This window comes from Diabrotica virgifera, chromosome 3 (genome assembly GCF_917563875.1).
Source record: "Diabrotica virgifera virgifera chromosome 3, PGI_DIABVI_V3a".
Taxonomy (NCBI): Eukaryota; Metazoa; Arthropoda; class Insecta; order Coleoptera; family Chrysomelidae; genus Diabrotica; species Diabrotica virgifera.
The window spans coordinates 2,129,731-2,152,453 of record NC_065445.1 but is presented as its reverse complement, the minus strand read 5'-3'; the positions used below and the strand labels follow the sequence as shown (position 1 = coordinate 2,152,453).

The following is a 22,723-nucleotide window of genomic DNA, read 5'->3' as shown; positions in this document are numbered from 1 at the left end:
TTTTTTCTATTTTATTTAAAAATTAAAGCATGAATAAGGACAGATGAAACTGTATTGCTGTAGGAAACATGTAAAAGTATAAAAGATTTTCCCAAAAGTCCAGGTTGGAAAACATTTACAATTATTTTATGCGACGCCACTGGCGAACGCGAATTAGCAAAACTAAACACGCAGAATGGACATACACTCTCAAAAAAGTTTCAACTAATGAGTCAGATGTCAAGGTCAGTAGAAATTTTAATTGCATTTGGAGAAGACTGTTTTATCAGATCTCTTGGTGATTTGGAAGTTTCAATGTCCAACAATTTATTATTCTAATATTCTAAGTTGTCAAAATAATTAAGTGGTTGAATATAATTATACTTGAACTGGTAATGTATCTTAATTTTGAGTAGTGTTAAAAATATGGGTAAAACGGTTTCTAAATTGTATGAAGGTTTTTGATTATTGGTTCTTTGTATTTTGTCTCAATGTAATATATTATACAAATACATAGGTACTCGATAATTTGGAATTTATATATTTAACAAAAGTTGCGGAATTTATCTAGATTTGTAAGTAAAGTTATATTATCATATTTTTATATTACATTATATAGAATTACAGCACAATAATTATTATTGTGTTCTCCATGTAATATCATTATGTTTACATTTAAAGGTTAACTAAATAAAATTTGATAAAATGTAAACACCAGATTTGTCAAATGTCAAATTCATTCAGTGGCGGGACCTTCAGAGGTATTTGTCTAGATGTGAGGCTACTTGTAAGAAATTATAAAGAAAAATTTACTGTTTTTTCTACTTTCAGAGTTTCTACTCACTTTATAATTCTCTAAAAAATACGGATTCTGTATTTCAATGCATACTTTTTCTAAATACAATCCTCATTTAAAAATTCTCTTGTTTTGACATACCTAATTTCCAAAAATATCACACAAGGCCAAAAAGCCAAAAAAAATTCAATATTTTTGACATTACCAAAAAATAATAAGGTGCTACATCAGCGCGTCATGAATTTTTTTTTTCGAAAGTTCTGCGAACTTTCAACATTGCGCCGGCAGTATGACAGTGACACTATACCAAACTATACTATGTATCAAAAAGGAAGGCACAATATTGTCATAACAATAATTATTATACTCATAGGCGCGCTAAATGTTGCCAAGCCAGTCAAGTTTGATTTCTTGTTATAGAATCGATTTTTGCAATTCCAATGGAATGGGACACAAAATCTTAGCATGGGATAAAAAAGTTTATTTAAAGAAAGTGTATTTTTTTGTTTTTCTTAATGGCGGTACAGGCTCATTTTTGTAATGTGTTACTTAATTTTAGAGAAATTTCCACATACTAACATATTTCTCAAATTGGGCTCTGTACCGCCATTCTTTACTATATTACAAATATGTGTGACAAATATCTCTGTGTGTAGAATTTGATTTTCAACTAGGTACATATTAATAATTTTTTTATAATTATTTTAGAAGGCCAAAAAGTGGAAATGAATATTGATATTATATTAACTGATCCAGATGGTACCTACAAACCAGATGATATAATAAGAGGAACAGTAACCCTTGATCTCACATCCACTCAAAATATCCAAAGTAAGTCTATATTTTGTATTTAGGTATGTAGGTTTACCCTGCAGGCAGGATGTTCTAACAATGTCAGATGTCATATAATATTTATAATTTGTACTGATCATCTAATAGTATCGAGAACTTTTCACATGCAAATAGGACTTTGACAGGGAGATAGCCTATTGTACCTTCTACTCAACATTCCAACAAGAGGAACAATTATTGAGCAGCAGATAGAATGGGGCTATTGTCCTTTTCATGATCATTTTTCAGTGCGTAACAAATGATAGGAAAAAGGGTAAGTCCGTGATAATACCATAGAGGTATATATTAACATAGAGGGAGCCTACTTTCCGCGCTTCCTGACGACAAGATCTCATGGACTGGTTTGCTGCATCTCTTTCTAACACATTGTATTGAAAATCTATGATGACATTCAGTGTGAATATAGGCACGGAAGAGGAGGAAAACTGTAGCAGCTTTACTATGCGTAAGAGTGAAACAGCACTAATCCAAATAAAAAAGATGGTGTCGTCACTTCGCTCTGAATGACACTCTCTCTATGCTAATATATAACTCTATGGATAATACACATTTATGACATTTATTCTAACATGACATTTTAGTTAAATCTGACAGTTGTCACATTTTATTTTCAATTTGGAATAAAAACAAATCAAATGTGTTTCTTGCATTTATAAAATGGTATTTTCTTTGATTTGTATAGTCTTATAAATTATACATATTATATTTGTAATATTATTATCTAATTAAAAAAAATATTTTTTTATTATGGCGCCATCTATCGACAACTAGAATAACTAGAATAAATGTTATAAAAATGTTACCGACGAAATGTAATCACCGACGTGCCTTTTTTTCTGTCACATACAATTTAATGCGTTAGAAAGTAATCAAAAAACTGTGACGCACTGAAAGATGATCATGAGAAATACTGTATAAATTAATACATACTAGTTGATTTTTTAACCAAGAGGAGTAAACTAAAAAGACACATTCACACCCAAGAAAGGTACTAGAAAAGTCACCAAATACATCTTCTTTTTTGGTTAATCATATCGGCCTTCGATGGTAATCCATACATATTATATTATACTAACACATCGCTAAAGAGTTCTAAAAACAACTGTTTTTATATAAAAGTAGACTAAAAATAGACTAACAATATGCCATTGAAATATGTTTCTTCTATTCGGGATTTGGGTGTTATTTTCGATGAGAAACTTACTTTCTTTGACCACATAAACACTATTTCAATAAAGGCATCTAAACTTCTTGGTTTTGTTACTAGGAATTGCAAGTACTTCTCCATTAATTCAACAAGGTTAGTGTATTGTTGTTTAGTTAGATCTATTTTAGAATACTGCTCAGTTGTTTGGTCACCCTATTTTCAGAATAATATTGATACATTGGAAAGAGTCCAGCATAGATTTTTGAGATATTGTGCTTACCATGTTCACACTGCCATTAGAAATCATGATTATTCCTATATTGAACAACAATTATCTTTACCCCCACTTAAGAACCGTCGTGATATATTTATATATAAGATCATACATGGATTTATTGATTGTCCAAACTTGTTAAATCACATTAACTTTAATGTTCCAAACCAAGCTCTACGTTACCACAATGTTTTCAACATTCCTTTCCACAGAACAACATAATATGGCATTCATAACCCATAGGGCTTTTCATCGATTGTCATTTGTTTCGAGCTCCTGTCAGATGTTGTATAATCTGTCTATAATATTAATATACACAGATTATACTAAATATGACAAAAGCTCGAAACAAATGACTGTGAATGAAAAGCCCTATTGGATAGATACATGGGGCTATTAAATGAATTTGATTACGATATTTTCAATTTAACTTTATCTCGGTTCAAAAGATCTCTTGGTTTGTGATATATATGTATGGTATTGTTGAATTTTGTTCTTAGTATATTTCGTATATTTTTAGTATGTAGTGAACTTTTTAAATGTAACTTTTGTTATTGTTTTTACACTATATGTAATTTATGTTTTGAAACCTAACTGATATTGTATTGTAATTTAACTGTTAATGGGGTTATCCCGCGTTTTAAATAAATAAAAAAAAATAAAAAAAATCTAAAAATTAAAGGAATAATGCAGAAAACACAAAAAATCGCTGATATACTTAATTAACGTATAAAATGACAGAAGTGCCAAAATTTCATAAATGTCATTAGTGTCAAAATTTAATAACAGTGGAGTAAACTTGCCTGCGATTGGACCAATTAGAAACAAGCATTATGGCGCGGTAAATTTGAATCACTCCTCTTGGTTAAAAAACAAACAATAGTAAAACAAATTATATGAAGGTGACAAGCAATAAGCAAGTAGCAAAACCAGGAGATTTGACTGTTGGAATATATACATTCAAAGGAGTAAGGGAGATCATATATTTAGGCTCACAAATCAACCAAAGTAACACAATAAGTGCAGAAATCAATAGACGGATATAGTACCTATATTTGGCAGGCTATTAGCACTCCGGACCAATCGTGTAGTCGGTTCATTGATACCACATTGTTAATGTGCTGAAATGACACTGAAAAGATTTCTGATTGTCTGTTGCTTCTATTAGGAACCTAATGACTAACAAGTGATAACAGTTGAGGACAATCAACAATGTTATAGCAATGACTTTGTGTAGGAAACATAAATCTAACAATGTCCTCCTTGACTCAAGTGTTGGTAAATTAAGACTATCTCTTACCCACTGATAGTCATATTCCTCTCTCTGGTATCCGCTCATATAAGATGCTATCCTTTATTATACATTTATCCACTATACTATACTATTATCCGCATACATTTTTTATACATTATACATTTTTTTATTATTTATACATTTATACATTTTTTTATTATTTTAGATATACTTTGCAAATTTGTTGGTAATGAAGAAACTAGTTGGGCTACTTCAGAAAGTTTATATGATGAAAGAACGAACACCATGAGATCAGGAATAGTACACTATAAAGGAGAACACAATATAATATCATGTGAAGAACAATTAGCTAAAGGTGAATAAAAAAATTTGCTTTCCACATTATCAAACAAGCTGAAAATGAAAGCATTATCATAACGAAAACTTTGTTTATTTACGTATATAAAGTCATCAAAATGGTGTTAATTATCTCGCATTCTTTCCTTGTCCATTCTACGTAGGACCTCAACATTAGTCACACGATCCACCCATGCAGTTCTTAAAATGCGTCTGTAACACCACATTTTGAATGCCTCGAGTTTTATTCAAGAAGCTTCAGAAAGTGTCCAGGGATCTACCCTGTATAAAAATATATAAACATTTTCAATTTCTTTGCAACACAAAAATGCAGTAGCTGCATAATACTCTGATTAAATCCGAGAGTGCAGGAAGAGTCTATACCGGTTTCGGAGGTTTTTTCCTCCTCGTCAGTAGTCCCGTATCCTCTTCTCTCCGATTTTATTAGGTATCACACTTTGGGCCTTTCCGAATTGCAAAGAACGAAATGCCGCGGATGAACTAGAGCCATCTACAGAAAAACAAAATAAGTTATCAATCGAAGTAGAACAGAAAACTTCGTGTGCTATTGGACAGCGAATAGAGCCTCTCGGGTGCGTAATGAATCGCTGAATCCAAACTGTGTCCATGATGCTTGTTCTTCGCATTTCTTTTATATTCTGCTATGTATCACCAAATAATTGTGATATTCTTCTTCTTCTTTAGGTACCGTCTCCTCTAAGGAGGTTGGTAATCATCACAGATATTTACACTTTTGAGATCGCAGCTCTGAACAAGTCGACGGAACTGCAATTATACCACTTTCTCAGATTGTTGAGCCAGCAGATGCGTCTTCTTCCAATACTTCGTTTTCCCTGCCTTATGGTTTTTAGCAACACATATTTATCACAGACATATTATGACTTTTTATCTTATAGACCGGGCAGTATCGTCGCCCCCGCTAGCGCAATTATTCCGATTCGATTTTTTTGCACAAACTTACTCAAAAAGAGGTCCTTATAACATATCCACAGGTGCCGTGGTCGAAAAATTAAAAAAAAATTTTTTTTTTAACAAATTCACAAAAATAATTTTTTTATTTCCAACAATTTTTTTTTTAGATAATTTGGGTCATTCCGTGCAAAAAAAGTCTCCTGTCATTTTTCTCTAAAATTGACTGTTGTCGAGTTATACGCGATTAAAAATTTGAAAAATGCGAAAATAGCCATTTTCAAGGCTTCATAACTCGATTAAAAATGATTATTATGAAATTCAAAAAGTGACAAAATCAAGATTCAAATACCTACCTTCTTCAACGTCCTGAAGAGATTTTTGTCACTATTTTATTACAAAGCTGTTATTTTTAGTTATTAACAATTAGCGGTATAGTCCAACTGTATCGTCGCCCTCGTTAGCGAAACTATTTCGATTCGCTTTTTTTTGCACAAACTTACTCAAAAGGAGGTCTTATAACATATCCACAAGGTGCCGGGCGGTGCCGTGGTCGAAAAATTTTTTAAACAATTTTTTTAAACAAATTCACAAAAATAATTTTTTCATTTCCGACAATTTTTTTTAGATAATTTGGATCATTGTGAGTAAAAAAGGTCTTTGGTCATTTTTCTCTAAACTTGAGTGTTGTCGAGTTATACGCGATTAAAAATTTGAAAAATGCGAAAATAGCGATTTTCAAGGCTTCATAACTCGATTAAAAATTATTATTATGAAATTCAAAAAGTGACAAAATCAAGATTCAAATATCTTCCTCAACGTCTTGAAGAGATTTTTGGCATTATTTTATTACAAAACTGTTACTTTTAGTTATTAACAATTAGCGCTATAGTCCAACTGTATCGTCACCCCCGTTAGCGGAACTATTTCGATTAGATTTTTTTGCACAAACTTACTCAAAAAGAGGTCCTTATAACATATCCACAGAGTGCCGGCCGGTGCCGTGCTCTAAAAATTGTTTAAACAATTTTTCGACCACCGGCTGGCACTCTGTGGATATGTTATGTTATAAGGACCTATTTTTGAGTAAGTTTGTGCAAAAAAATCTAATCGAAATAGTTCCGCTAACGGGGATGACGATACAGTTGGACTATACCGCTAATTGTTAATAACTAAAAATAACAGCTTTGTAATAAAATAATGACAAAAATCTCTTCAGGACGCTGAAGAAGGTATTTCAATCTTGATTTTGTCACTTTTTGAATTTAATAATAATCATTTTTATCGAGTTATGAAACCTTGAAATGGCCATTTTCGCATTTTTCAAATTTTTAATCGCATATAACTCGACAACAATCAATTTTAGAGAAAAATTACAAGAAACCTTTTTTGTTCAGAATGACCCAACTTATCTAAAAAAATTGTTGGAAATGAAAAAATTATTTTTGTGAATTTGTTAAAAAAAATTGTTTAAAAAATTTTTCGACTACGGCACCGCAAGGCACCCTGTGGGTATGTTATGAGGACCCCTTTTTGAGTAAGTTTGTGCAAAAAAATTTGATAGAAATTGTTCCGCTAACGGGGGCGGCGATACAGTTAGACTATAGCACTAATTGTTAATAACTAAAAATAACAGCTTTGTAATAAATTAATGACAAAAATCTCTTCAGAACGCTAAAGAAGGTATTTGAATCTTGATTTTGTCACTTTTTGAATTTCATAATAATCATTTTTGATCGAGTTATGAAGCCTTGAAAATGGTCATTTTCGCATTTTTCAAATTTTTAATCGCCTATAACTCGACAACAGTAAATTTTAGAGAAAAATGACAAGAGACCTTTTTTGCTCAGAATGACCCAAATTATCTAAAAAAAATTGTTGGAAATAAAAAAATTATTTTTGTGAATTTGTTTAAAAAAAATTGTTTAAAAAATTTTTCGACCACGGCACCGCCCGGCACCCTGTGAATATGTTATAAGGACCTCTTTTTGAGTAAGTTTGTGCAAAAAAATCGAATCGGAATAATTGCGCTAGCGGGGGCGACGATACTGCCCGGTCTATTAATCGTATTCTTGATTTCTTTTTTGCTTTTTCATCTTTCTGAGGACCTCAACATTTGTTATTCTATCTACTAAATTTTTTTTTAATACTCTTCGGTAGGTCCACATTTAGAATGCTTCAAGTCGGTCGCTTATTTCTTTCTTTAAGCCAATTATCAATTATCATAATAGTGATATATATTTTATACTATTTTTTTAGATCTAATTTTGCCTATCGGACGTCACGACTTTCCTTTTGCCATCACAGTGCCTAAGAGAATTCCCAGCTCCTATTCATCAAACAATGGATGGATCAAATTTGGTCTTGCAGTTACTATACAGAATGACCTTGTCTTGTATGAAAAAGAGATACCAATCCATGTAAAAGCACCCATAAATTTTAATGATATACGAGGAGAAATTCAACTGGTAAGTTGCAAAAAATAATCTTATGTATATTTTTTACTGTATGAGACCCATAATTGCAATCCTTAGTTAAATAATTCTTAAGCCGACCCTGTTTAATAGTACCTATTCATCCCTACCCAATACAGACAATTTATTATGCTTGGGCATTGCTTTGCAAGAGAGGTAACTTCCTGTATTTTATCGGCACCGGTTGAAGGGCTTTTGGGCTAAATCCCAGTACGAAAATGAACATTGTGATTAATAATCTCTCTCTCTCTCTCTCTGATTCAGTCAATTTGTACTCTACGAGCTCCCTAGTGGGAAAGTTTTGGGGTAGTTCTGATTTCTTTCATTATACAGGGTGTCCAGAAACTCTACCGACAAACGAAGACAGAAGATTCCTCAGATAATTTTAAGACAATTTAACCCAATTCACCTTGTCCGAAAATGCTTCCTAAGGGAGCTAGAGCTCTTTGAAGATGGCGTCATGTAATTAGTTTTTCTTAAATACCTCCAGAACGCGTCTATTTAGAAAAACGAAAATTGGTATGCGTATTTACTTTCCCGAAATGAATCGACTCCACCCATTTCGTATTTCTAGTACCGGTCATAGGCGTCCGTTTTGGGTAGGGCAATGGTTATTTTATCGCCTAACTTTTTTGTATTTAATTTTTTAGCATTTTTTACTCTGAATTATTAAATTGTGAGGTATTCTAGTACTAAAAGGTACTCTTAATTTAAGTCGATAGGATACACTATTTTCTAGAAAAATCGATTTGAAAATTTTTCGTTCTTTCATTTTCAACAAAAAAAGATTCAAAAAAACTATTTAGAAAGATGAAAACTGGTACATTTATTTATATTCCAGAGATAAATCGATTTCATTAATGGCGAATTTCTAGAAACGGTCATAGGCGTCCGTTTTGGGTAGGTCAACAGTTATTTTATAGCATAACTTTATTATCTTTAATTTTTAAGTATTTTTGACACTAGATTATTCAATTATGAGATTTTCGAGTACTAAAAGTTACTCTTGCTTTAAATTGGTAAAATACATCGTTTTTTTTTTCAATTTTTTTCAATTTTTTTTTCAAATTCCCAAAACTAAAAACTTTCAAATCGATTTTTCTAGAAAACGGTGTGTCCTACCGACTTAAAGTAAGAGTACCTTTTAGTACTAGAATACCTCACAATTTAATAATCCAGTAACAAAAATGCTTAAAAGTTGAAGACAAAATGTTATGCGATAACATAACCGTTGCCCTACCCAAAACGGACGCCTATGACCGCTACTAGAAATTCGCAATGAATGGAATCGATTCATTTCTGGAAAGTAAATATGTATACCAATTTTCGTTTTTCTAGATAGAAGCGTTCTGGAGGTATTTAAGAAAAACTAATTACATGGCGCCATCTTCAAAGAGCTCTAGCTCCCTTAGGAAGCATTTTCGGACTAGGTGAATTGGGTTAAATTGTCTTAAAATTATCTGAGGAATCTCCTGTCTTCGTTTGTCGGTAGAGTTTCTGGACACCCTGTATATGGATTTTGGGCTGCTGAATCCGAATATGAGGTTTGCGGACAAAATTTCTAGCCGGAACATTGAAAAATCGCAAAAAAAGCGAAAAATTTCAGTTTTTTTTCCGCTTTTTTGCTCAAATCTCGAAAACTATTAACTCTTAGTAAATGTTCTGTTAACAGAAATTAAAGTACTTAAAATTATCTACAAATATCACTATTTACTTTTTTTTCAGACGAACCGTTCGGTCTAAAGTGCAAGTTGAAAATTGCCAATTTTTAACGCTCTCGGCAAAACCCACTTTTTACATTCCAAAACTTTAGTTTTTATTAGAATGCTGTCATTTGATAAATTTCTCCTAGTTTTCTGTAAAAATAATAAATGTTAGTTCATAATATGAATATGGTATGTCTCTTCTCACAGCTTCCATGAATCCATTCCATCCTAAAATACCGAGAATGTCTCTGCTTTTCCCTAGAGCCACAGAAGATCAGGCACAGATGGAGTCACAGTTTCAGTTGGTGTGAACATTCCCTTCGGATCTTGATTTCTGATAAACCTTGAGGTTTTGTCCTTTCAAAATGTATTAGTTGAACAGCTCTCTGACTGCCATAAACCTCAGGTGCGGTGCGGGTTTAGTTGTTAGCCGAGGAATGGATTGATTAGGAGCTATTGCATGTTTTGTTGCAATATCCGTCGATTGTATGTACGTTTACCCTTTCTATCTCAACGTTGCATATATATGTTTTTGAAAAAGTGGGTCTGTATTCCCAGCCGCCGTATATATACGTTCAAGGTGTTATGGTCTCACTTTACCAAAGTCGAAAATATGCGTTGCTTATAAAATTTTAGACTCATTGGTATCCCAATGCCATAGAAATATGTCCGAAAATGTTAGATTATTGTTACCAAAGCCTCAAAATGTTGGCACCTAAGACAGGTCATGCGTACCCATTGCCGTATATATTTGTTCACATATTTTAGATATATGCTATATTATAGCACTGGTGGCAACGCTCATAGGTAACTGCTAGAAGGTAAAGCGTCTGTAGCCACAGAAAAGACCAGAAAAAAAGAAGCGAATCGAGATACATGTGTACAAGATGCGGAGTCGGCCTTTGCGTAGTGTCATGTTTTGAGGAGTACCACACAAAAGAAAACTTTTAATGTTAGTTACATTAAAAGTTACACACATTACATTTTTTTTTTAAGTTAGTTACATTTTTTCAAGTTGGTTTTGCTCTCTGATGAGTACTTTTGAAAAGAAAACGTTTAAGTTGGTTAAAAAAACTCATTAAAAACATGTTTTGGTCATTTATTTGTTTATTTATATGCGACGTATATATAAGGCAATGGGACTCTAAGCATGAAAAACCTTTGGGATTGAGGGACGAACATGCAAAGTAAGGCCTGGCATAGAAAGGGTTAAAATCAGCGTTTTCGTACACCTGTTGTGTAAAGCACGGATGGTCAATTTTCAGCGGATCGCCTGCGATTGCTGACACTTCCAGATAAGCAACGCGCTTGCTCAAAGTCTTGTAGCGGCAGTAAGGCCCAGGTAGTTGGTCTCACCATTCCTTTCAGGGTTGGCCGTTTTCTCTACAAAAAGTACGGCTCAAGAAAATAGGTTGATGTAGTTTCCTCTTTGGGATTTTGCTCATCCTATACAGAAGCTGTTCGCCTGGAAGTGTCAGTATTCGCAGGCGATCCGCAGAAAATTGACCTGCCGTGCTTTAGACAGCAGGTATACGATAACGCTGATTTTAACGTACATACAATCGACGAATACCAAACTTTTCACGTCATGTGCCATTTCTTGTATTGCACCAAAACATGCAGTAGCTCCTAGGCAATCCATTCCTCGGATAAAAAGAAACCCGCACCTGAGGTTTATGGAAGTCAGGGAGCTGTTCAACCAATTCATTTTAAAAGGACAAAACCTCAAGGTTTATCAGACATCAAGATAACAGATCCGAAGGAAATGTTCACACCAACTGAAACCAGAGCCGGCCCGAGGGCCGTGCGAGCCGTGCGCCTGCACAGGGCGCCAAGGGTTTAAGGCGAATTTCCCCCCTACCCCAAAAAAAATTAAAAAGCGATCAATTATTTAAATTATGTCAATTTTTAAGCCAATTATTCATTCATTTATGATGAATTAGTAATATTTCACAAAGCCTTAGTCAGTTTTAATTTTATTATAGACAAAAAGACATAATTGTATGTGTGGTGGAATACTGCGCACACCGCGCCATTTCTTCTACTGAGCGACGGGGGACTGGTGTGTCGCCTTGCTCTCTGCATTGTGTGCAACGTGCTTTTTGAATTTAGTCAAGACCAAAAAAGGCTAGACGCATATGCAAGAAATATAGTTACAAGTTTGGCCAAAAAGTTGAAAGACTTCCGATTCATCTGCTGCTTAGTAACGTGGCATATGAGTTTGTTTAATATAAACCTCATAAGCAAGAAACTTCAAGAGGTTGACATGGACATAGCAAACTCTCTTGCTTTGATTTCTTCAACGGAGCAATTTTTTCAAGAAACAAGGAGTGATGAAGGATTCAACAGAATATTAGTCGATTGCAGGGAAATGGCCGAATGATTGAAGTTGGCCCAGCATTCCCTAAAGAAAGTGAACTGTGGCCGAGAAAAAAGAAGAAAATGCTTTCTTATGAATCAAGTGATAAAACAGTTCTTGATCCTGAGATCGTGTTCAAAACTAAATTCTTCTATGTGGTCTTGGATCAATGTATCTCTTCTCTGGGAGACAGATTTGAGCAGCTTCAATACTATCACCAACTGTTTAGGTTTCTACATTCAAAGACCACAAGTGATGAGAAAACCTTATTAAGATGCTGCTAGGACCTACACATTGCTCTTACTTATGGCCAGCATAGTGACATTGATGGTCACAATGTCGAAAAATAAGACAAAGGCAAAATCAAAGGCCCAGTTGACATATTGAGCTACTTAGCAGACAGCGGATTTGTAGGGAACTTTCCTAACCTGTGTGTAGCACTGCGAATCCTTCTTACTCTCCCAGTGTCTGTCGCGAGTCGAGAAAGGAGTTTCTCCAAGTTGAAAATAATAAAAAATTATCTGAGGTCTTCATTGTCGCAAGACAGATTGGTGCGACTAGCTTTGATGTCAATTGAGTTTGCAGTGCTCGAGGATATTGATGTTAATGCAATTGTAAATGAGTTTGCCCAGAGAAAATCTAGGAAAGTTAACTGCGTTCAACTTAGCCTATAACATAATAACACAATGTCATGTCTCATTGCCTTACAAGGCCTAACTAACACTTTATGTCCAAAGCTCAACATTGTTATTTTTAAGTTTAATTCATTTTCAAGTTCAATTGTTATTAATTTAATAGTTATTTATGATATAAGTGTTAAAAGTACACGTTTAAGGCACGCGTGTGAAAGTTTGCAGAATGAGCGAAGCGAGTGGGGGGCGCCACAATAGTAATTCGCACGGGTGAAATATTACCCACGGGCCGGCTCTGACTGAAACTGTGACTCCATCTGTGTCTAATCTTCTGTGGCTCTAAGATAAAAGCAGAGATATTCCCGGCCTCTTAGGACGGAATGGACTCATGGAAGCTGTCACAAGAGACATGCCATACCTATGAACTAACATTTATTATTTGTACAGAAAACTAGGAGAAATTTATCAAATGACAGCATTCTAATAAAAAATAAAGTTTTGGAATGTAAAAAGTGGGTTTTGCCGAGACCGTTAAAAATTGGCAATTTTCAACTTGTACTTTAGACCGAACGGTTCGTCTGAAAAAAAAAGTAAATAGTGATATTTGTAGATAATTTTAAGTACTTTAATTTCTGTTAACAGTTTATTTACTACAAGTTAACAGTTTTCGAGTTTTGAGCAAAAAAGCGGAAAAAAGATGAAATTTTTCGCTTTTTTCATGATTTTTTCAATGTTTCGGCAAGAAATTTTGTCCGTAAACCTTATATTCGGATTCAGCAGCCCAAAACACATATATAATGGAAGAAATCAGAACTACCCCAAAACTTTCCTAGTCAAAACACAATTTTATTGAATCACTCGTATGTTAGCTTTCGTTTGACAACACATCTCCGCAAAATAAGACAGTAATCCGATGTAAAATAACCGTAAAACCGTTAAGAACAGTTAACATTCATTAACCAGTGTAATCCGCGAGTGAAACGGAATATGTGTTAATCAGGACGCGATCAGTAATCAGTGACATAGGATATCGGTAAGACTTTTAATATAAACTTATAATATTGTCTGTTTATCACAACCTCTCTATAAATTCCCGCTTAAACCAGCTAATCTCATACAGTCCACAAACTAAAACAAATTGTCTACGATGTTGTTGAATTGTGGAATTAAATTTTTAGGAACCAATTGTTTATCAAAACGAAGAAATCATATGGCATTGTTGTTACGCTGGTGACCCAGTTACGATGGATCTGATATTGGAAAGAGAAGCCTACACAGTTAATGAACCTATTACATTTAAATTGGAGGTGAACAATAAATCAGATCGAGAAATATCCGAAATAGATGTAACTCTGACATTGGTAAGTCATTCATCATTATTTTTGACTGTATCGCTAAGCGAAATTGGCTTTTCTAATTACATTTTTCCATATGATTCTATCTTGGGTTATATCGAAATCATTTCCCTTTATCGATATGTCCTGCCTAAGCGTCTTGTCCATGTCTTCTTTGGTCTTATTCTCCTACACCTACCAGGAACCTGCAGGTCAGCAGTTCTTTGTGTTGGGTGATTACCGTCTCAATTTCCCACAGACTTCCCCTAATATGCTCTTTCTTAATTTTATCCTTTCTTCACTCCGCTCATACATTATACAGCCTCAGTGTAATAGCTTCTGCCCTATATCATGCTTCATAGCTTCTGCCCTATATCATGCTCTTATTTGATCATCGGGTACTTATTTGGTTGAACCTCATTCGTAACTGCCCTGCCTATCCACAGGAATGTTCTCTATCTTATCAGCCTTGAGACGACGTGTCTGGGTTGACGACTTCCCCGGCCCAATAAACGTGTTATTCACAACTTACATGCTGTTGATCTGCATGGATGTCAAAAAAAGTGTAATTTATATCATAAAATCCTTTATAAAAGGTATATTTGTTAAAATCCCTATACAGGGCTACATCAAAGACAAAACTAGTTTTCGATCGGTTGACCGATCATCATCAGTGCAATCCTAAAATGTGTACAACCAGATAAAATGATGCAAAGTATTTAAAATGTTGACTAAGGTTATAAAAAGTTATAGGTTATACTCACTTAGAATCTACATGCAAGCCACCAAAGTAAAATAACAGGGTAAAAACCCTTTACAATTGATCCGTCATCGGAACATATGACAAAGATGTGAATTATAACATGGATGATTAAGATATCCCATGTTTTTCGCCCGAGGTACCAATGAGCTCTATCTGACAAGTTCACATCATGACTGTATGGAAGCAAGTGATTTTGATAACGGAAATTCTGAATGGTGACATGACAAGAATGACAGTTCCACAGGAAGTTATAATTTCCCTGTTGTTTTGAACCTTTTATAAAGGATTTTATGTTTTTGTAATGGTATACAGTCAACTACAGGAAATTTTTCCTCGTGGATTTGTAATTTATATATGTTTTAGGTAGTTGAAACTACTGCTGCAGCTCCTAGAAGAAGTCGGAAGTATTATGAAAAACTCTTAACGGGAGCTAAAGCCAGGGGATTGGCTCATGGGCAGCAGGAATTATACTCATTCAGATTCCAAGTACCAGATGTTATAGACATTCCAAATTTTATTGGAAGTACCTTATTTCGACAGAAGTGTGTGTTGAAGGTAGGTGAACCATGAACAGTCAGTCAGACTTGACCATTAACATTTCAATTCGTTTTAGGCTGAATGTAAAATACAAGATTCTGATACAAAGTTAGATGTTCAGACTGAACTTAAACTTGGTCACATTCCAGTTGAAAGATCTAGAAGAATAACACATCCTCATGGACCTGTTAGACGTAAGTTTAATAAATACAAAGATAAGAAAACAATAAGAGTCAACACTGTCATCTTTAATATATTATGTTCTCTTCTCCTTGCTTTATAATTTTGTATTTAGAAACAAACTACATTCGATTAGAAAATTAATATTATTTTAGTTAAGTAAACTTACAAAAAGCATATGACAGTGTGCTCCTCAGCAAACTATGGTCAATCCTACAGTAACCAACATTAAACATAGTTTTATTAAAGCAGTCCAAAGTCTGTACAATGGAACGACTGCAAAAATTAAAACTGTATCAAAGATGTCTGAGCTTTTTACGGTTACGAAAGGATTGAAGGAGGGTTGCTGTATTTCGCCTACCCTTTTCAAAATTTGTCTGGAACAAGCACTCAAGCTGTGGAAAAGAAAATGTAATGGTATGAGAATCCCTCTCAATGACGAGACAACACTATACACTTTATGTTTCGCTGATGACCACATTCTGATTGCTCAGGATCATGACGACTTAAGTTACATGATGCGGAAACTAATAGAAGAATATAACAAATGGGACCTCGAAGTCAATATTAAGAAAACTGAAGCCATTTGTATTGGAGGGACAAAACAGTCAATTACATTAGATATTAGACGATGGGGTAGAAATTAAACACCGTGATGAATACAAGTACCTGGGCATGAATATAACTCAAGATGGAACACTCGATGCTATTATAAAAGATAGAAACATGCAGGGTAGAAAAGCTGTCCCAGGCAACCAAATAACGTTTACACAACGTTGAAAGGACGTCATAATTATCACCAAACCACGCCAGTTTATTAATTTTTTTCGACGTCGAAAGTCGCGTGAATTTGTTACACCACAATTGATGTCATTTTTATCACGTTTTAACATACGTGATATCAATAACGTAGTTTTTATGTCGTTTTTTAGATTATTTTTCATTTTATGGTTTTAAAAATACACAACAATTATTCGCATGGGCATTGTTGATATTGCAATTTTTCATTTAACATTTAATGTATAGAATTAAAATACCCTCAATGCAACAAATATAGAATTTTCACTTTTTATATATACTTACTGTGTCAAAACTGAAACAACATAAACTAATAAATAATTTATTAACAAATTAATTTAATTAAACTCGATAACACATAATTAGTTCATAAACAGATAATAAACACCAAAACAAAACAAATAACATAACCTCAAACAGTTTTCAAGAAGAACTATTGCATTGAACTAACTCGCTTAAGAAAAACGTACAAAAATCTCTTAACTCGTTTATTCAACTAAATATCTAAATGAAAAGTCTTATTTTACCACACAAAGCATGTAAACAATAGATGAAAAATTTCTTATGGAAATTGTTTGAAGTCATAAGCATTACCTAAGCCTTTAAGCTTCTCCCAATTTTGTGACGTCAGACTTAGGCTATCAAGTAAAAACGTGTTTTTAAACGTATTTTAACGTCATTAATCTTACGTATTTAAAATCACCTACAAAAGACGTTTCTACGACGTAATGTTCAAACACGTGTATATATTCAACCAAAAACTGACGTTTCCTCGACGTTATTGACGTCACTTGGTTGCCTGGGGTATCCATGATGAACGGCATTCTGTGGGACCAAACAATATCTAAAGCGAACAAACAGTTCATATACAATACCATACTTGTGTAAGTGTAATCACATATAGCAGTGAAGTTTGACCACTGAAAACTGAAACAAAGAACAGAGAAAATGTTACTATAGTTTATTTTTTAACCAGGAGGAGTAAACTAAAAAGACAGATTCACACCCAGGAAAGTCACTAGAATAATAACCAAGTACATCTTCTTTTTTGGTTGATCTAGTCGGCCCTTAACGGTAATCCATAAATATATTAAATTAATATGTCCCTAAAAAGTTCCAAAAACAACTGCTTTTTATATAAAAGCAGATTAACAATCTAAAAATTAAAGGAATAACACAGAAAACACAAAAATCGCCGATATAACTTAATTAACCTATGAAATGTCACTAGTGTCAAAATTTGATAAATGTCATTAGTGTCAAAATTTTATAACAGTGGAGTAAACTTGTCTGCGGTTGGACCAATTACAAACAAGCAATACAGCGCGGTAAATTGGAATCACTCCTCTTGGTTAAAAAACAAACCATAGTAACAGAAATGGACTTCTGAAGAAGAGCAGCAGGCAAATAAAGAAGAGATCGGATAGTAAATGAGAGGAGAATACGAGAAATGTTGGGAGTCACACATACAATAATTGATGACATAAAAACAAAACAACTAATATGATACGGCCATGTACAGAGAAAGCCAGATGGCAGAATCAATAATCAGATTTTGACGTGGACACCACAAGGGAGAAGGAAATGAGAAAGGCCGAGAAGAAGCTGGAGGGAACGAATTGATAAAGCACTAGAGGAGAGAGATATCCCTCCAGGTATACGGTTAAACAGAGAACGCTGTAAACCGACAGTAGTAGTAGTTAAGTAAACATTAATTACATTTTTGGCCTGTTTATGCGTGTCCACCTAGCGGACAATACTCGCACTAAACTTTAAAAAATCGATATCACTTATTTTCGCCGAGTTCTATATCTAGTTTATTTTACTACATCCATGAAGATACAAAAGATAAGAGCTGGATAACAATTTTTATTAGGGCAAAGTCTTTTTTAAATACTTTATGACGCTATGTTATTTATATGTTAATATATATTTTTTTCCTATTTGTAGGGGTCCATAGTTCTGGAGCCATAAATAGACCTTTAGGTTTTAATTTCTTTAACACGTCCGATAATGCTAGTGCACCTCCGGCAGATTATCAGCCAACTGCCCCTAGAACGACAGGTAAGCAGAATAGACAACGAATATAGACGCATATAGAAGGACACTTCTTTGTCATTTTTAGTAAAAGTTGTTTGGGAACCCTTCCCCACCGCAACATCCCTCGTTGACAACCTATTTATTCATTCATTAGGCATTACAATCCCTAGGGATTACAGCTAACTCTCATCTCTGCCGTTTCTAGTAGTCTTTGTGTTGTGACTTGTGACTGTATCGAGTCTTGTTTCTGATGTATAGGGCTTTTCATTCACAGTCATTTGTTTCGAGCTTCTGTCATGTGTCACATAATATTAATATATCTACGTCTTACGTTATTGGTAATACCAATGATACAAACCAAAGACGTATGACGTAGATATATTAATATTATGTGACACATGACAGAAGCTCGAAACAAATGACAATCGATGAAAATCCCTATATGTCAATATTGGTCGTACAGCGGCTTTATAAATTATTGACTTAATCTCAGTTTTAATATGTCGCTTTCGCCATATATAGTGTCATCCTGCCAGTATATTTGCTTTTTGTACTTGATTTCTCACTTCTTCTTCCAAGTCTTCGTAGCTTAACAATCAAATTCAAAGGTATTTTATTTCCATTAGTTGTGCAATACTGATATACTATCAATTTCTATTTTACGTTTGATTGGTTCTTTACTTATTACTAGGGAGCGGATTTATATGCGATAAATTTTGATGAAATATGCGCATATATATGCGGTAAAAAATTACGAAATATGCGCAAGATATGCACAAAAATTCAAAAAATGCGCATTTCGAGAAACCACAAATTTTCTGTTCTATTCTATTCTAAGGGGTCCTTTTATAGGGGGGGCGGCAATCGTATTTATTATCTTTCAAATAAAATCATTTTTTTTTAATAATATGCCATTTATTCACAGTTTTTACAAAAACTGCTACCAATAGTTACCTATTTAAAATAAAACAACAATATCATTATAAATATATTATTATCTTCGATTATAATTCACTACAATGTGTTTTTCCAAATTCTTTACGAGGAAACATATTCTTTGATTAGATAAAATATTTTTATAACTTGAAAAACTCCTTTCAACATCAATAGAATTAATTGAAAGGTATTTAAAATAACTTGTTAATTTCCGTTAGAAAATCGTAAAACTATGGTTAAAGGTGAAAATTCTCTTAACAATAGAGGATTTAAAAGATTCACCGGAATCATAGGTATGTACCTACTAAATATAATAAAAGTAAATAAAATTCGGGTTTCCGGGTAAACTATCCTTCATCACTTTAACATCCTACAATCATTTTATAACGGGTTACTATACGCACCATAAGTACTTTGTGTAAAGATCGGGTATTTCCTAAGAAAAAATGAAAGCCGGTGAATGAGCCGTCCTCTTCAGGTAGTTCTCGAATTAATAGATACGACAGCCTGCGCGGGGAAATATTTTGTGTCAAATTAAAAAATTTAAAATTTGTTTTTGGACTTAAATGTTTTTTAATAGGCACAAAATATGCATGTTTCTTTAAAAATTTGCAAAATTTAGTAAAGTTCTCAAATATGCGAAATATGCAGCATTTAGCATAAAATCCGCTCCCTACTTATTACTATTGTTTTAGTTTTCTGAGATGAAATTGCCATATTGAATTCGTTTGCTTTTATGTTAAATCTGTGCTGTAATCTTGGCAGTTTATCTTCATCTTCGACTATGAATATTGCACCGTCTGCATAACAGAGTATTTTTACTCCTTTGTGTCCCATTATGTATCCTCTTCCTTTGTTGACGTTTTTGATGATTTCATCCATGATTAAATTGAAGAGCATAGGACTCGATGAGTCTCACTGTCTTATTCCGCTGCCTATGCCTGTAGGTTCTGTAAGTTGTCCATCTATTCTGACTTCCAGTTTGTTGTTTTGGTAGATGTCTTCAACGATTTGTATGATATCTAGGCGGACTTCTCTATTACACAGAAGATGGATTACATCTTTGAGTCTGACTATGTCAAATGCTTTCTTCAAGTCAATCAGACGTAAAAATGCTAGTCTATTATACTCTAGTGATTTCTCAGTAAGTAAATAGTAGATAGTATAAATAATATAGTAAATGGTAGAAATCTACAACTAATAGAATGCCATATATAAGAGTATTTTGAAGTATACTAACCGTGACCATTTCTTCCATTTGAAGTATGCTTCTATATGCGTCTATATTCATTGGTCTGCTATTATATTGTATCATAGCGAATGCTTACTTAAAATTCTTAATTTTTAGATGACATCGATAATCTTCCTCCATCTTATGAAGAAGCTATAAGAGCGACTTTTGATGCCCGAAAAACAAAAAAGGATTAATCTGGAACAATGCATTATTGAATTGACATGATGACATTTATTGTGTTCAGTAGTTTTTTACAGGTCTCTATCAACAAATACTCGAAAATACGTCCTTCAAGTTTGAAGGATGTCATTTATTAATTGCAGCTAAAATCTCACTTGAAGACATTCCAATAGTTCCCTCCAAAAAGTGTATTGAAGAATTTTATATTTTCTATATACGTTTTAATGATATACAAACTTTTAAAGTTTAAAATCGTTGTTTGCTTTTTTTATTATCTTTGTAGCATTTATATCTGTTATTTAAAATAACACATTTTTTAATATTTTTATGTAAGATCACGTTGATTATATTTTTAGAATAAAAAACAACTCTACTTATTTATTATATGGTTAACAATCGTTTGATCAAGTCAATAAAAAGTGACAGAAAAATAAAAAAGACTGGATGACCGACGAAATAATAAGTTAATGAAGGATTATTAAAACTAGATAAAACAAGATATTCCAAAATGCACAGAGAAATACAAAAGCAAATATGATGGAAAGCAAAGGAAAATTATTTGTATGAAAAATCTTCTTCATTTTGTAAAGACATGACTTGATGACTTTGTCTGATTTTCAATGTGTCTCCAGTAAGTTGTCATCCCATCGGTTTTGTGGTCTTCCCGCTGATCGTCTTCCTATAGGGCTTTTCATTCACAGTCATTTGTTTCGAGCTTGTGTCATTTCTCGTATAATCCGTGTATATTAATATTATACACAGATTATACAACATTTGACAGAAGCTCGCATCAAATGACAATCGATGAAAAGTCCTATTGGGGAAACGTTTCTCGCCGTCCTTACTATAGTGCAGCCGATATGTGAAACAGTTGTGCATTTAATGATAGAAGTATATAATTTGGACCACATATACTACACATATAAAGGTTCAAATTTAGATAGGAGGCCATCTCAGTTTTTGTTCCTTTTACAAAAATGGCGGACATTCAAAATGGCGACTATACATATGACTAATAGCACGATAACTTTTGAACGAGACGTCAGATTTCATTAAAATTTAGTATATCGGTTCCTTTTTTGATGTAAAAGGTCGAGGTTTTGAACCGGAAGAATCGGTTAACCAGAAGTTGTGTTTTTCCTGGTTTTAATGTAAAAATATGTTGTTTTTTTTTCAATTCTTTCACCCTATATGTTTTAATTTTTCAAAAAGTTAATACCGCCTTTGAAAAGAGCGTAAAAATATTTTTTAGGAAATATTTTGAACTTTTTAGTTCTGTTAATTACCATTTAATAAACACATAACGTATCTTTACATGTTTACATGTACCTATGTGCGGCAGATTCGTGCAAATATAAGAATTATTGTGCATTTAATGGTAGAAGCATATAATTTTGACCACATATACTACACAGATAAAGGTTCAAATCTAGATATGGGGCCATCTCAGTTTTTGTTTCTTTTACAAAAATGGCGGGCATTCAAAATGGCGACTATACATATGTGACTAATAACACCATAACTTTTGATCGAGACGTCAGATTTCAACCAAATTTGGTATATAAGTTCTTTTTTTGATGAGTAAGATCGAGGTCTTGAATCGGAAGAATCAGTTAACCAGAAGTTGTGTTTTTTTTATATAAAAATATGTTGTTTCCTTTTCAAAACTTTCACCCTGTATATATAAATTTTTCAAAAAGATAATACCGCCATTGAAAAGAGTGTAAAAAATTTTTTAGGAAATATTTTGCTCTTTTTATTTATGTTAATTACCATTTAATAAATGCATAACGTATATTCACACATGTACCTATGGGAGAGAGATTCATTTTGAATGCCCGCCATTTTTATAAAAGACAAAATCTGAGATGGACTCATATCTAAATTTGAATTTTTGTATCTGTAGTATGTGTAGTCAAAATTGTATGCTTCTACCATTAAGTGCACAGTAATTCTTATATTATTATTTGCACGAATCTGC

General features: G+C 33.3%; 1 protein-coding gene across 3 annotated transcripts; it reads left to right on the top strand.

The window, feature by feature from the left end:
- The first annotated feature begins 161 nt into the window (after positions 1-161).
- On the top strand, positions 162-20,994 carry LOC114324438 (arrestin domain-containing protein 15). Of its 3 annotated transcripts, none has more exons than XM_028272292.2 (9): positions 162-224; positions 1,484-1,606; positions 4,509-4,658; positions 7,829-8,037; positions 13,919-14,101; positions 15,201-15,392; positions 15,451-15,568; positions 18,303-18,416; positions 20,677-20,994. In XM_028272292.2, the coding sequence occupies exons 2-9, from the start codon at positions 1,501-1,503 to the stop codon at positions 20,754-20,756; spliced, it is 1,152 nt and encodes a 383-aa protein (XP_028128093.2). In that variant the 5' UTR covers positions 162-224; positions 1,484-1,500; the 3' UTR covers positions 20,757-20,994. The 3 variants fall into 3 exon arrangements, with proteins under 3 accessions (XP_028128093.2, XP_028128092.2, XP_028128094.2); XM_028272291.2 differs by having other exon boundaries at positions 210-371; XM_028272293.2 differs by lacking the exon at positions 162-224 and adding an exon at positions 424-554.
- The last annotated feature ends 1,729 nt before the right edge of the window (positions 20,995-22,723 follow it).